This window comes from Eptatretus burgeri, chromosome 14 (genome assembly GCF_056783735.1).
Source record: "Eptatretus burgeri isolate ZD-2024b chromosome 14, Ebu_testis_v1, whole genome shotgun sequence".
Classification (NCBI taxonomy): Eukaryota; Metazoa; Chordata; class Myxini; order Myxiniformes; family Myxinidae; genus Eptatretus; species Eptatretus burgeri.
The window spans coordinates 66,493,626-66,508,918 of NC_140974.1; the positions used below are offsets into that span (position 1 = coordinate 66,493,626).

General features: G+C 45.9%; 1 protein-coding gene across 7 annotated transcripts in view; it reads left to right on the forward strand.

The window, feature by feature from the left end:
• Window positions 1-14,718, forward strand: part of LOC147013497 (liprin-alpha-2-like) — a 126,781-nt gene extending 112,063 nt beyond the window's left edge. For all 7 annotated transcript variants that reach the window (XM_085855332.1, XM_085855330.1, XM_085855335.1 and 4 more), the window contains 7 exons: window positions 184-359; window positions 573-670; window positions 3,526-3,701; window positions 3,904-3,972; window positions 5,448-5,634; window positions 12,510-12,569; window positions 14,485-14,718. In XM_085855332.1, the coding sequence (XP_085711458.1) occupies window positions 184-359; window positions 573-670; window positions 3,526-3,701; window positions 3,904-3,972; window positions 5,448-5,634; window positions 12,510-12,568 (765 nt within the window). In that variant the 3' untranslated portion in view covers window position 12,569; window positions 14,485-14,718. The remainder of the gene's footprint in view (window positions 1-183; window positions 360-572; window positions 671-3,525; window positions 3,702-3,903; window positions 3,973-5,447; window positions 5,635-12,509; window positions 12,570-14,484) is intronic.
• The last annotated feature ends 575 nt before the right edge of the window (window positions 14,719-15,293 follow it).

The window sequence follows — 15,293 nt, forward strand, 5'->3', positions numbered from 1 at the left end:
TATCTTCATTTTTTTCCTTGTTTTGCTGTGCACAAACATGTTTATTTAATAATTAAATTGTCTTCCCAATTTTTTTTCCTCAATTCTCATATGCATATCTTTATCATGTGAAGTAGAAATTGAAATAACTGTCATATTTACAACATTATTAACAGATGCATTTGGTTGTGGTTTCATGCACAGACACTGGGATATGGAGAAATGAACCATGAATGGATTGGGAACTATTGGCTCCCTAGTCTTGGCCTACCGCAATATCGTAGCCACTTTATGGAAAGTCTAGTGGATGCAAGAATGCTGGACCACCTCACCAAGAAGGATCTTCGACTTCATCTCAAGATGGTCGACAGCTTTCACAGGTTAGCAGCCAGGATTGGCAAAGAGAAGTTTCTTAAATCTACAGGCCCAAGTGGTAACTTGGTTGACCTGTCCAGCTTACTCGATCAATACCTCATTCTGCTGTGTTTCTGCTCGAGATTGGTATGGTATTTGAATGTGATCTGTGGACCCTATCGCTGGGTATACGTGCTGCCCGTTCAACTGCTCTGAGGTTCATATCACTGTTTCTCCAGGATGAGTCTGCAGTATGGTATTATGTGCTTGAAACGGCTGAACTATGATCGCAAAGAGCTTGAGAGACGGAGGGAAGAGGGCCAGCACGAAATCATAGGTTTGTTCTTAAGATAAATATCAAAATGTATGACCTTGGAATATTGATGCAAAACTCGAGTCCTCATTCTGCTGGACTTGTTTCAAGACTCCATGACCCAAAATTCAGTGGAAGGACCTCATTGCATCCCACGCAATATTATATATTAATGGACAATACACACACATACAATATATATGAGCAGGAAACAAGCATTGAAAGTCTTTATGAAAAAATTACGGGCCCAGACCAGGAATCAAACCCAGGTACTCTGGTGAACTGTACCAGTGCTGAGATATCTGGGTAACCCACTGGCTGAGCACGAAATTCTTCCACTATAGAGATGCCCCTCTCTTTCCCCCGCTGCTTCCGAGGCACTCACTGCCAACCATAGGAGCAGCAAGGGCCTGTCCATGAGAGGGTCTATATTCATATATATATATACATGCATATATATCTTGTATCCAGTACAGTAATGCCCCAGTTTACAGGAAGGATAGGTCCCTGAGAGATTTGCTTAATAGCAACTTCATGCAGAATGGGGCTCGTAAAGCATTGCGTTAAATGAGGATACGTGGACCGGACGTGTAATTTCCAGCCGAGACGCACTACCTCCGGGGATGTAAGAATGATGTATATTAACTGCAATAACCGGAAGTCATTAATGAACACGATTAAATGATTAAATATGAGTAATTAGTAATAAGATACTATGAGACCCCACCATTCACAGACCCCGTGTAATCGCAGTTTATAAAATACGACCTGCTTCTACATTCGCGGAGTTTTTTTTTACACTTGAGGACTGATTCTTTGCACTTGATATTAATTCAGCCTGGGAATTCTTTCACAGAAAACTGCTGTCTCTTATGCACAGATTCATCCCATCTTGTCTTCAATTATCTTACCCATCCTCTTGCTCTTGGTTCTCTGAATCCTGTTGAAGCTGTTGCTTTAAAACAACTTGCATTCTCCTTCTGGAAGGGAAATCTGACAAGGCAACCTCAGATCATTCAACAAAGCCTGCAACAAGTGTGTGTCTACTCTCAAGAGAGCCAGAAAACAACATCTGTCCAATCTCAATAATGATCTTCCAAACTGGTCTCCCTCCTCTAAAACCTGGTGGTGCCTTGTCAAGTCCATTGCTGATATATGCTCCCCCTCAATCCCTTTCCTCACTTCAGATGGCACCACAGCCGACTCTGTTGCTCTTTCACTTCCTCTCTCTGCCCTTTTCACCCTGAAGATAAGAGGTAGTGGTGAACAGCTGTTTTGAAGGCCTGGAGGGAAGAGTGGGAATGAAGAGAGTGTGGGAGCTTATTCCAAAAGTGGGGAAAAAGAGGAATGAAAGAGTGAAGACAAGCAGTGATTCTTGATTTTGGTAGTTTTACCAGAAGAGGGTTGCTGGCGGACCTTGAGCACCCTGTGGAAATATGGGGGGGGGACATCTCAGACAGAGTGGGGGAGAGGGGCGTGAGGCCAGAGAAGAAACGGTAGAAGACAGAAAGCCCAACGAACCTGCCTGCGGTTAGAGAGTGAGAGACCCAAAGACAGCCTCATCGTGGGAGATACCAATGATCTTAAATGCCTTGGTTTAACAGCGTGAAGCCGAGGAAGATGAGAGGTGGGTGCACCAGCCCAGAGGGGAGAGCAGTACTCCATCAGGCTGTGAACAAAAGCTTTGTATGTGGTTGGAGCTCAGGTGTGCCAAGGAAGGTCCTGCACGATGAAGGATGCCCAGTCGGCGACTAGCTTTGGAGGCCAGGTTGGAAATGTTGCTTTCCCAGGAAAGACCATGGCAGATAGTGAGACCCTGAAGCTTGAATGAAAGGACTTCTTCAAGAGGATTGTTGAGAAAGCAGATGGGAGGGTTTCCAGACCGTCCTTTTGGAGAAACATAGTGAGAGTGTGAGATTTGTCAGGGTTAAAAGACATGTTCCACGTGTTGGACCAGCTTGTGATTATTATCCAGATCTGCAGAGAGGGAAGAAGCTGCTGCTTGCCGGTCTGAGGGATTACAGATGGTACAGCAGAGGGTGGAGTCATCCGCAAAGAGATAAAGAGGATTTTCCTGAGAGTCAGAGAGATCATTGATGAAAACCAGAAAAAGAACAGGGCCCAGAACACTGCCTTGAGGAACTCCAGCCTGGACAGGAATGGGGGATGAGACAACTCCGAATATACAATTGCTATTATAAGGGGATGGACACTTATCCAACAAAGATATTCCAGTTTTGTATTTTTAATTAATTTCCTGAAATTTGTGGAATTTGTTTTTCACTTGGAAGTTGTGGGTTACGATGTGTAAATAAAGGTGGAAAAAGTCTGATTTAATGCAATTAAATTCCAGGCTATAAGGCACCAAATGGTGAAAATATTGAAATATACACGTGTATATATATATATATATATATATATATATATATATATATATATATATATATATATATATATATATATATATATATCCACGTGCACGCACACACAAAGTTGGATACTTCGACTCTTCAAGACTTGGGAGGGCTCCGTGTCACCTTAGGAAACCCGCATGTGGAGACACACACACGACAAACCCTGTCTTCCGCTGCATGGGGTGTGGGGGGCAAAGATAATTCTGCAGTAACATTGGATGTGTTCAAGAGGAGGTATGGTTTAAATATCAAATGCTTTCAAAATTTGAATTTGGGAAAATGGCTGTTTTTGTTGTAACACTGGCAGGTACTCATACCTTGCGGTTTGTCACTCTCGCTCGTTTTGCAGCACCTACTGTAAAATCACTGCCTCAATGCATGCACCTTCGTGGAAATAAGGTTAACGCGACGTTATATTTCCACAAGTGTCATTAACGAGGCTGATGAATTATTGGCACCTTGCAGATGTTTTAGTGTGGAGTAATGAGCGGGTCATGGCATGGGTTGTATCGATTGGTCTGCGAGACTTTGCTGGGAACCTGGTGGAAAGTGGAGTTCATGGGGCTTTGCTGGCACTCGATGATGGGTTCGACCATTGCAGTCTGGCTCTTGCTCTGCAGGTCCCAACGCAGAACACGCAGGTACGTAGGGACAAAGAGCCAAGTTGAGGAACTATTGTGAAGCTGATATGGATGAGAATGCCTGGAAGGAGGTTGGTTGGGAGCATCTCGAATATTATTGTTGCAATGAAGATCTTGGTCGATTGGAAAATTAAGACTATTTGGGATAGAGACCTGAGATATTGTGCAATATAATCGAGCTGTGCTGCATTTCTATTTCCAGGCACGACAGATTCTCGAGCGAGAGTTCAACAACTTGCTTGCTCTTGGCACAGACAGGCGGTTAGAGGAGGTGAGGAGCCGTTCTTGTTGTATTTCTCTGTGATTGAACAACAGACCACTTTGGTATTTATACATCATGGTCTTAAAACACTGATCAAACTCAGAATTGCATATTTATATTTTCCTTTTATATTCATCCACATTATATTTTTATTTTATATTCAAGACTGTTGATAAACTTTTTAAATCATTTCATCTTTCCAGAAGGAATTCTTACCTCCATCACCGAAGGTGAAAAGAGGTTGTTTTCACCCTGTTTGTCTGTTTGTGCACAGGATATCTCAAAAAGTTGTGGACTGATCCAGATGAAAATTTGTGGACAGGTTGGGTGTGTGACAAGGAAGAATTGATTCGATTTTGTTGAATATCTGCATCTGATAATTTTTTAAGTGATTCTTCACCATTGAGAGATAGGGCTAAACCGATATAGAGCACGATATCTCAAAAAGTTGTGGACGGATTCGGACGAAACTTGGTTGACATGTTGGGTGTGTGACAAGGATGAATTGATTTGATTTTGTTGAAGATCCGGATCCGACTACTAGTATTTTAAAGTGATTCTTCACCATTGAGAGATTGGGCTAAAAAATTATACATAGCACGATATCTCAAAAAGTTGTGTATGGATTCGGATGAAACTTGGTAGACATGTTGGGTTTGTTTCAAGGACGAATTGATTCGATTTTGGTGAAGATCCGAATCCAGATCCGGATCTGGATAAGAAAATTATTTAATTTTCAAAGTGATTCTTCACCATTGTGAGATAGGGCCAAAAACGATATAGTACTGTATAGCATGATATTTCAAAAATGTATTGGGCCCAATATGTTCCCATGGATCAGGTATTACGTGGCGGAGGTATCGCTCTACCGAGTCCCCTTCTTGTATTCAATGTATACTTACTCTTGATTCCCACTTTCCTCTTCTCAACTAAAGTTGCTGTGCAGCTAGGACAGACAGAGTAAGGACACTGCAGCCCCCATAGAGCACACCATCCTCTTGGAGCAGATATTAAGCCTGCTGCTCTAGCTGCTAACACTCACTTTGAAACGATAAAGACCGCGTAATGCTTTTTTGACAAGCGTAGTCTATTGTGTGCTGGTACGCTGGCAAAGTTCCAGATTCTTGCCTCATGATCTGCAGCATCACTCAACTCTGGTCATAATCTACTCCATCAGGACATGGCAAGTGATCTCAAGAGAGTGGTTCTTTTGTTGTAATTCCAGGGGCCATACTGACCGTGTCATGCTGAGGTTGAGTGCCCATCCTCAAGTGTGGTTCTCACTTGACATCGTTTTTATAGAGCATGAAGATGACTACAGCTTGTTCTTTTCTTTCTCCCCTTCTTTCCTCCTGTTCTTCAATATGTGCCAAAGAAAAGCTCCATAGAGATGTTACATCCATCCATTATTTTATTATTTTAATATCATCAAACTTCCTCTTGTCTAGTTTTAATTCGTTAATTTTTTGTCTTCATTACCGCAGGGTGAAGATAGGGGTTTTCAAAGAGCTCCCTCTTGGAGAAAGCGTTTCCGCCCCAAGGAACCCCCTCTGGGGGTGGGTGCTCCCCCAGAGCCACCCCTCCCTCCAGCATATCGTCTACCACCCCCACCTCCTACAGCCCTCCCCCCAGTGGCCACACCTCCTCCCCATCGCAAGCTACCGTCAGAAAGTAAGCTGTGGGGGGTGCATGACGTATTTGAAAGGAGCACATGATGATGGAAAGATGAGAGGCATTAAACAGGATAATGTACATCAAGAGAGAGTGAGAGAGTGAGAGGGTGAGAGAGTGAGAGGGTGAGAGAGTGAAAGAGAGACAGAGTAACAGAGTGAGAGTGAGAGAGTGACAGAGAGTGAGAGAGAGAGACAGAGTGAGAGAGAGAGACAGAGTGAGAGAGAGAGAGAGAGAGAGAGAGAGAGAGAGAGAGAGAGAGAGAGAGAGAGAGAGAGAGAGAGAGAGAGAGAGAGAGAGAGAGAGAGTCATGGGCGTCCGCAGGGAGGGGCAAGGGGGGGAGGCATTTGCCCCCCCCTGGAAAATCAAAAATTTGAAAAAATTACATGGAAAATACAAAATGAATAAAATAACATAAACATTTCTCAACAGTTCATTCAGTTAGAGCAGCTTACTACTCTTGGAACAGGAATTGGAGCCGTCGGGGATCTCTTCCGAAATTGTCAATGACCCTGTTCATTAGCTCGGTCATCTGGCTGTTCACTTTGTCACGGTGGACACTTAGCATGCAGAGGCCGGACAGACGTTTATCACTCATTGTTGATCTTAACCAGGTCTTCACCCTGCGCAGTGTGCTGAAGGACCTTTCCACTGTACATGATGTTGCAGGCAGAGTCAGTGCGATGAGGATAGCCTTGCGCACAGCAGGGAACAGAGTGGTCTGCTTCACCAGCTCGATCATACCCAGAGAGTTGTCATCCAGTGGCTTATGCTTCTGCATGTCATAACATGCTAGAGCTTCTTCTACAAGGTTGTCAATGCCATACATTTCCTTGACAGATGAAACGATGTTCTTGAATTCATCTCTTTGTTTGCTGTATTTCTCTCCGATGTAGTGCGAAAATGTGAAAATATGGCGTTACTTTCACCAAAGCAACTTTCCAGAGACTGGATCAAGGAATCCATGTACGGGACATTGATGGTGTGGCGAGAGTACTCCTCAATGGAGCCTCCTACATTCGGCCAGTGGACCTGGCGTGCGCATTGCCGAGGCATAGTCAAGTCTATGCCAAGTTCTTCTGCCAAGGTTTTCACCTCAGAGATGACATCTTCTGAGAACACACGGTCTGCACCATCCCGGTGAGCTCGGAAAGCCTTCATAAACAGGTCGATGTGATCTCAGACTCCCATCATGTCCATGTCGACTGCCTGCAGCTGTTGGGTAACTGGCTCCATCATCGCTGAGTACTTCGCAATGATCTTCAGACAGATGAGGAACACTGTGGTTCCTGCAGCACACCTCAGCTGATACGCCATCTGATGTGTACTCTGTGACTCATGCTGGTTTGTCTCCAGTTGCTCCAGTTGTGCATAGATATCACAAAAGTTCTCTGAAAAGATGCGGATGCTTTTGTACTTTGCGCTCCATCTGGTTTCACACAACAAAGGTATATTTGGAACCAGTCTCCTGCGCTTGGGACTGTCACGGAAGAATTTAATGATAGATTTCACAGTTCCAGTCGTATTCCTCACATCTGCGACAGAATTCGGATCATGAACCACCAAATTCAGTCGATGTGAAGAGCAGTGCACGAAAACAGCTTTGGGATAGGTGTTCCTGATACGGGCCTGTACACCATTGTCTTTTCCTGCCATGGTTGAGCATCCATCGTAGCCTTGGCCGTGGAGTTTGTCGAGGTAAAGACCAAATTTTTTTGTTTGGTCAATGATAGTATCTGCAATTGTTGCAGCGTCCACCCTCTCCAGTGGAATGAATCCAAGGAATTCCTCACGTATGGTGGCCGAGTCATTCCGTTGTTCCTGCAGCGCAACAAATCGTACTCCAATGGACAGTTGCTCGGTGCCTGATATGTCAGCAGTTTCATCTGCAATGATAGAGAATCCATTTGATTCATTTGCAGCTTTCACAATATTGTCTCTTACTACTTCTTCGGAGAGAACTATCAGCTCGTGCTGTACACAAACTGATGTGCATCTCGCATTTTTGCTTGCGCCCTCCATGTGATCCTTCAGGACCATGTCCCCTGCTTCTATCCTGAATCGCAGTAGGTCACAGAGGTTCCCTGATGTACTCTCCTTCCCCCTCAATGCAATGTCATGGCTGCAGCAGAACAGAATGCTGGATAGTATGGGGGACAGTTTCTCTCAGTTTTGAGTGACTGCTCGGTCCATCTGGCTCATGATGGTCAACTCTGACCTTTGCATGGTGGTGAGGAAATTGTTGGCATCTTGCAGTGCGCCTTTGTGCCAGGAGGAAAGCATGTGCTTCCTCGCGCACTCATTGAAGTCTTTGTATTTAACAAAAGGAGTCACGATGAACGCACCCATTAGACCTCGGTGCACTGGTTGAGGGAACAGCACATAGTATTTGCACAGAGCACCTTTCAAGTGACTTGAGTAGGCCAGCCATGGAGAATATTGGTTTATCCACGTGTGGCGGAAACAGCGGGAGCCCTGTAAATCGTTCTGATAGCTGTAATCAGTTGGTGGGACGTATGTGTTCATCAGGAGGTCATATCTTCGATTATTGGTCAAATGTTCTGTGGTTTTGACGTATGATCCAATGTCCAGATGATGAGGAAAGTCATTGGCCACTTTCGCAAGTGGTGTTTGGGGTGGCATCTGATTGGTTGCTGTGAGTAACTACTCGTGATGTACCCCTCTGCGCTGCTCTGCTGGTTCAACATGGGTCTCCGATGTACCCGGGGTGTCTTGATTGTTGTCAGTCATCAGACTTACGTTTTTCAAAGAACCTCCTGAGATCCATTTCACATTCCTGAAAAATAAGAAAAATGAGGTTAACAAAAGAAAACAAATTTAATACACTGGTCTTCCCCAGACTCTATTACAATCAAATCAAGAACATTTAGTTTAATTATTTTGTATAAAATCCAACGCAGAAAATGAGCATGAGTTTTGTAACTGAAATAAAATAAATAGCCGCAACATAGAAGGAATGAACGAAAAAACACTATCTTCCACGCCAAATATCAAGACATTCGATCAATCGTGCGTCTTCTACCTGGAGAATTGTTAACATTTTGTTCTGTTATTTACAGTAATCTGAGCAAAAAAATGTCTTCACACTTAACACGGCGATCTCAGGATAACATTGCCCCCCCTCCCCCCTGCATTTTTTTCTGCGGAAGCCCATGGTGAGAGTGTGAGAGTGAGAGTGTGAGAGAGTGAGGGTGTGAGGGTGAGAGAGTGCGGTGAGTGACAGAGAGTGTGAGAGTGAGGGAGTGAAGGTGTGAGAGAGAGAGAGAGAGAGAGAGAGAGAGAGAGAGAGAGAGAGAGAGAGAGAGAGAGAGAGAGAGAGAGAGAGAGAGAGAGAGAGAGAGAGAGAGAGAGAGAGAGAGAGAGTGAGTGAGAGAGGGGGTGAGAGTGAGAGAGTGTGAGGGTGTGTGAGAGTGAGGGAGTGAGAGAGAGTGTGAGAGTGAGAGAGTGAGGAATGAGAGAGAGAGTGACAGAGTGACAGAGTGGGTGTGAGAGAGTGAGGGTGTGAGGGTGTGAGAGAGTGAGAGAATGAGAGTGAGAGAGAGTGAGGGATTGAGGGTGTGAGAGTGAGAGAGTGTGAGTGTGAGTGAGAGTTGCAGTGTGAGGGAGTGAAAGTGTGAGAGTGAGGGAGTGTGAGAGTGACAGAGTGTGAGAGAGTGAGAGAGTGAGGGTATGAGTGAGTGAGGGGTGAGAGAGTGTGAGAGTGAGGGTGTGAGGGTGTGAGAGTGACAGAGTGTGAGAGTGAGAGAGTGTGGGTGTGAGGGTGTGAGAGTGAGAGTGACAGAGGGAGTGAGAGTGAGAGTGACAGAGGGAGTGAGAGTGAGAGAGTGTGAGGGTGTGTGAGAGATTGAGGGAGTGAGAGAGAGTGGGTGTGAGAGAGTGAGGGTGTGACAGAGTGAGAGTGAGAGTGAGAGAGTGAGAGTGAGAGAGTGAGGGTGTGAGAGAGTGAGGGTGTGAGATTGTGAGAGTAAGAAGATGTGAGTGTGAGAGAGTGAGGGTGTGAGAGAGTGAGAGAATGAGAGAGAGTGAGAGATTGAGGGTGTGAGAGAGTGAGAGAGTCAGAGAGTGAGAGAGAGAGAGAATGAGGGTGAGGGTGTGAGAGGGTGAGAGAGAGTGTGAGAGTGAGGCTGTGAGAGAGTGAGAGAGCGTGAGGGTGTGTGAGAGAGTGAGGGAGTGAGAGAGAGTGTGAGAGTGAGAGAGTGAGGAATGAGAGAGAGAGAGTGAGGAATGAGAGAGAGAGAGTGACAGAGTGGGTGTGAGAGAGTGAGGGTGTGAGAGTGTGAGAGTAAGAAGATGTGAGTGTGAGGGTGTGAGAGAGTGAGAGAATGAGAGTGAGAGAGTGTGAGAGATTGAGGGTGTGAGATAGTGAGGGTGTGAGTGAGAGTTGCAGTGTGAGAGTGTGAAAGAGTGAGGGAGTGAAAGTGTGAGAGTGAGGGAGTGTGAGAGTGAGGGTGTGTGAGAGTGACAGAGTGTGAGAGAGTGAGGGTATGAGAGAGTGAGGGGTGTGAGAGTGAGAGTGTGAGAGAGTGAGTGAGGGTGTGAGAGTGAGAGAGTGAGGCTGTGAGAGAGTGAGGATGTGAGAGAGTGAGGGTGTGAGAGAGTGAGGGTGTGAGAGTGTGAGGGTGAGAGTGTGTGAGTGAGAGAGAGTGAGTGTGAGAGAATGAGAGATTGAGTGTGTGAGAGAGAGAGTGTGAGTGAGCGAGTGACAGAGTGTGAGTGAGCGAGTGTGAGTGAGCGAGTGTGTGAGAGAGTGAGGGTGTGAGGGAGTGAGAGAGCATGAGAGCGGGAGTGAGAGTGAGTGAGAAAGTGTGGGTGTGAGAGAGTGAGGGTGAGAGAGTGTGGGTGTGAGGGTGTGAGAGTGAGAGAGTGACAGAGTGAGAGTGAGAGAGTGTGAGGGTGAGAGAGAGTGAGTGACAGTGTGAGAGAGAGTGAGAGAGAGAGTGAGACAGTGAGGGTGTGAGTGAGAGAGAGAGTGTGAGAGAGAGAGAGAGAGAGACAGTGAGAGAGTGTGTGAGAGAGAGAGAGAGAGAGAGAGAGAGAGAGAGAGAGAGAGAGAGAGAGAGAGTGAGAGAGTGTGTGTGAGAGAGAGAGAGAGACAGTGAGAGAGTGTGTGTGAGAGAGAGAGAGAGACAGTGAGAGAGTGTGTGTGAGAGAGAGAGAGACAGTGAGAGAGTGTGTGTGAGGGAGTGAGAGTGAGAGAGTGACAGTGTGAGAGAGAGAGAGAGAGAGAGAGAGAGAGAGAGAGAGAGAGAGAGAGAGAGACAGAGAGAGAGAGAGAGAGAGAGGGACGGGGAGAGAGAGAGAGAGAGAGAGAGAGAGAGAGAGAGAGAGAGAGAGAGAGAGAGAGAGAGAGAAAGAGAGAGAGAGAGTGTTAGAGAGTGTGACAGCGTGAGAGAGTGACAGACTGACAGAGTGTTAGAGAGTGTGAGAGAGTGACAGACTGACAGAGTGAGAGTGTCAGAGAATGAGAGTGTGAGTGAGAGAGAGAGAGTGACAGAGTATGGGAGTGAGAGAGTGTGAGAGTGTGATGTTGTGAGAGAGTGGGGGAGTGAGGGTATGAGAGAGTGACAGAGTGAGAGTGTGAGTGAGAGTGAGAGATTGAGAGATTGAGTGTGTGAGAGTGAGAGTGAGAGAGTGTGAGTGAGCGAGTGACAGAGTGTGAGTGAGCGAGTGTTTAGTGAGCGAGTGTGAGTGAGCGAGTGTGAGTGAGTGTGTGAGAGAGTGAGGGTGTGAGAGAGTGAGGGTGTGAGAGAGTGAGAGACAGTGAGAGTGTGTGTGAGGGAGTCTGAGTGAGAGAGTGTGTGAGAGAGAGAGAGAGAGAGAGAGAGAGAGAGAGAGAGAGAGAGAGAGAGAGAGAGAGAGAGAGAGAGAGAGAGAGAGAGAGAGAGAGAGAGAGAGAGAGAGAGAGAGAGAGTGTTAGAGTGACAGAATGTGAGTGAGGGAGTGAGAGAGTGACGGTGTGAGAGTGAGTGTGAGAATGAGAGAGTGAGGCAGCGAGAGAGTGAGGGAGCGAGAGAGTGTGAGAGCGAGAGAGTGTGAGAAAGAGTGAGAGAGAGTGAGACCCGGTGAGAGTGACATAGTGCGAGTGAGGGAGTGAGAGTCTGAGAAAGAGTGAGAGAGAGTGTGAGAGTGAGTGTGAGATAGTGAGGGTGTGGGAGAGTGAGAGAGTGAGGGTGTGAGAGTGAGAGTGTGAGGGAGTGAGGGCGTGAGAGAGTGAGAGAGAGAGAGTGTGAGAGTGAGTGAGGGTGTGTGAGAGTGAGAGTGTGTGAGTGAGAGTGAGAGAATCAGAGTGTAAGAGTGAGAGAGAGAGAGTGAGGGAGTGACAGAGTGTGAGAGAGAGTGTGAGAGAGAGTGAGAGAGTGAGAAAGTGAGAGAGTGAGAAAGTGAGAGAGTGAGAAAGTGAGAGAGTGTGAGAGTGTGAAAGTGTGAAAGTGAGGGTGAGGGTGTGAGAGAGTGTGAGAGTGAGAGAGAGAGAGTGAGAGAGAGCATGAGAGTGTGAGAGAGTGTGTTTGAGGGAGTGAGAGAGAGTGAGAGAGTGAGGGAGTGACAGAGTGTGAGAGAGAGTGTGAGAGAGAGTGTGAGAGTGAGTGAGAGAGTGAGAAAGTGAGAGAGTGAGAAAGTGAGAGAGTGTGAGAGTGTGAAAGTGAGGGTGAGGGTGTGAGAGAGTGTGAGAGTGAGAGAGAGAGTGAGAGAGAGCATGAGTGTGAGAGAGTGTGTTTGAGGGAGTGAGAGAGAGTGAGAGAGTGAGGGAGTGACAGAGTGACAGAGTGACAGACAGACAGACAATACTGCTTTATTTGCACAATCTGTGAATCATTTTTCCAACATACTTATTTATACACTTCTTCACCTTTCAGGCAGCTTGCCCGGTCCACCAAGGCCTGACACCTCGACTGTGCGGACGTATTCATGCTGAGGTCTGCGACTTCTTCACCTTGTTGTGCCACGATGGAATGCAATAATGCTTGTGACACGAGGAGATGCTAGTTGTAATAGAAATGTTAATGGCAGGGTATTTTGGATGGTAGGAGAGCCTAGATGTGTGCAAACTACACTCTGACCTGTCTCGCCTGGGTTTGAATCCTGACCCTGCTATAAACTGTCATCCTGGTGTTAATGTGCAGGGCAATTCTTCAATGTGGGTGCCATCCCTCGGATGGATGTTAAATTGGATGTCCCATCTGCCGGCATAAGTTGGTGGACGTTAGATTCCACAGTATCCTTCGCAAAGAGTGGGCAAGTTATTGTTGGCACCATGGCCAAATTCCAAATTCCCGCTCTCACCTACAGGGAGCACTACATCAGCGGCACAGCAACTCTCCCAGCAAGTTTTGCTCCCTGTAGCCCTGTGCTGCGTATGAAAGGAGAAGTAAAAGAAGCCGGGTATTTTGTATAAACCATTTTAAACATACAATGCTCGATTGCGTTGAATCGTTCCCCTCCCAGTTTGGAGTAGGTCTCGGCTTGTAGATTAGACTACAGAGAAGCCTCATGGCTGTACTACCAAACGCAGTTTTATCGGCTAAAGACAAGACCTTTCGGGTGGCTATGGACCATAACAGATCTGGATGTGCAAATGGTCATGTTACACCAGCATTTGAAAAGACCACAGCTATTCCCTGTCTTCATTTTCCCCATTTTGGGAAACTATAAATAATGAACAACTTCGATTAGTGGAAAAATGAAGGAGGGGGGGGGGGACATTAAACAGAACTGGTTTGTTCTCTTGTGAAGGTAAAAAGGACGTTTTATGCTCAAGTATATGTATAGAGCTCATTCTTGATTAGATACTGTTTAAGTCGAGGCTTGTTTTGCTTTTACATTACTAGCATTGAACCTGTCGCTTCGCTGATGGTAGTTGAACAACATAACTGATATGTCACAGAACAATAATACTGTTTGTTTTCTGTCAATATTTGCACACAAAAATTTTTTTTTCAGGAACATTTTCTTTACTGCTAACAACTCGGCGTTAATTTTCGTAATATGCACACGTATTCGCCAAAAAACAAGATTATGGATTCGTTTTATGTTCCCAGGGAGCAGAGATGACGTTTTTTGTTTTTTTTACCCCTATTGCAAAATGTAAATCTCATTGAGTCATGAATAATACACCGCTGTAAAGGCCTAGCGCTAGACATAACGCCGTCTTACTCAATCCATCATCGTGATGCCTCAATTCTGGCACACAGCCTGTCGCCTAAAGACGTCACACATATTGGCTCTGGTGTCCACCTGGCATTATCGAAGCGACGGGATGGGTGCTGGATGCCAGGATGACGCACACATCTGTAGAAGCCTAACCTCGCACTCGACGTCATAATGACATCTCGGTGAATATAGCATGACAGACAGAGGGATGGACGGAGAAATCCGGCAAGTTAATATATTGATTATTATGGAGCAATCAAATATATAGATTATTATCCATCCATTCATTGGGACTATACTCTGTGCAGAGCGTCGGTGCTGCCTAAGCAGTCTCCTTGGCTATTGGACACAATCCTGGACGGGTCGCCGCTCCGACACAGTTTACCAACATGCTGGCACTCATTTTGCCGACCTTGGAAGGATGACAGGCCGAGTTAGCCCCACCTGGTATTAATTCAACAGTAGAGTGGGATTTGAACTCAGGACCCTAGGATCCCAAGCCCACTACCCTAACCATTAAGCCAACACCAGGCATAGATTAGTATGAGCAATTTTAAAATGTAGATTATTATGGAGCAATCTGGTTATGCTAATACAAGTCTTGGACTATGGCTTCCAAAGTCCATGAAGTTGGTGTTATACATTGATTATACTGTATGTATTTTTTTTTTCTTTTTCCAGACAAAGCAGAGCACCAAGGGTTTGAATAGTGACCTGACCACCCGACGCCTACCGCACAAGGCCTAGGATTAAGCCGGGCCCAAGTTGGCCTGACTAGGCCTCATGAGGCTGCCTCTTTGTCGGCTGGCCACCTCTGTCATGCCTGACGGTGCTATCGGTTTCATTTTCTGTGCAGACTGTCCTGGGTGATTTCCTCAAAACGTGTTTAACAATAAAACCCAAACAATTAGAAAACCTTGTGTTCATTATTCACTCGCAAAGTACCCACCCATGGGCGGGTACAGTTATCTGTCGAATGGCGTTGGTCCCGTCTCGATCGGATGAAATTGACGTTATCCGGTGACCTTGACCCCGTGACCTTTGACCTTGACCCCCTTATGTCCGTTCCCAAGGATCACATATGCCAAGTTTCATCTCATTCTATCCAACGGTTTGGCCGTCTATAAAGGACAAACAAACATGAAAAATTGATGTTTTAGTCAATTTATGACGTCATAACTCGAAAACAGGAAGTCGGAAGTGAATGTCGTCAATCAACTGTCATTTAATTTTGATTATCTGTCGAATGGCGTTGGTCCCGTCTCGATCGGATGAAATTGAAATATTGAAGTTACCCGGTGACCTTTGACTTGACCCCCTCCCCCCCCCCCCCCCCTGTCCGTTCTCATGTCCCAAGGATCGCTCATGCCAAGTTTCATCTCATTCCATCCAACGGTTCGGCCGCCTATAAAGGACGAACAAACAAACACACATTCATCCAAACATATTGTATTATTTTAGTATAGTAGATTTTGGAGTGATAATTGAAT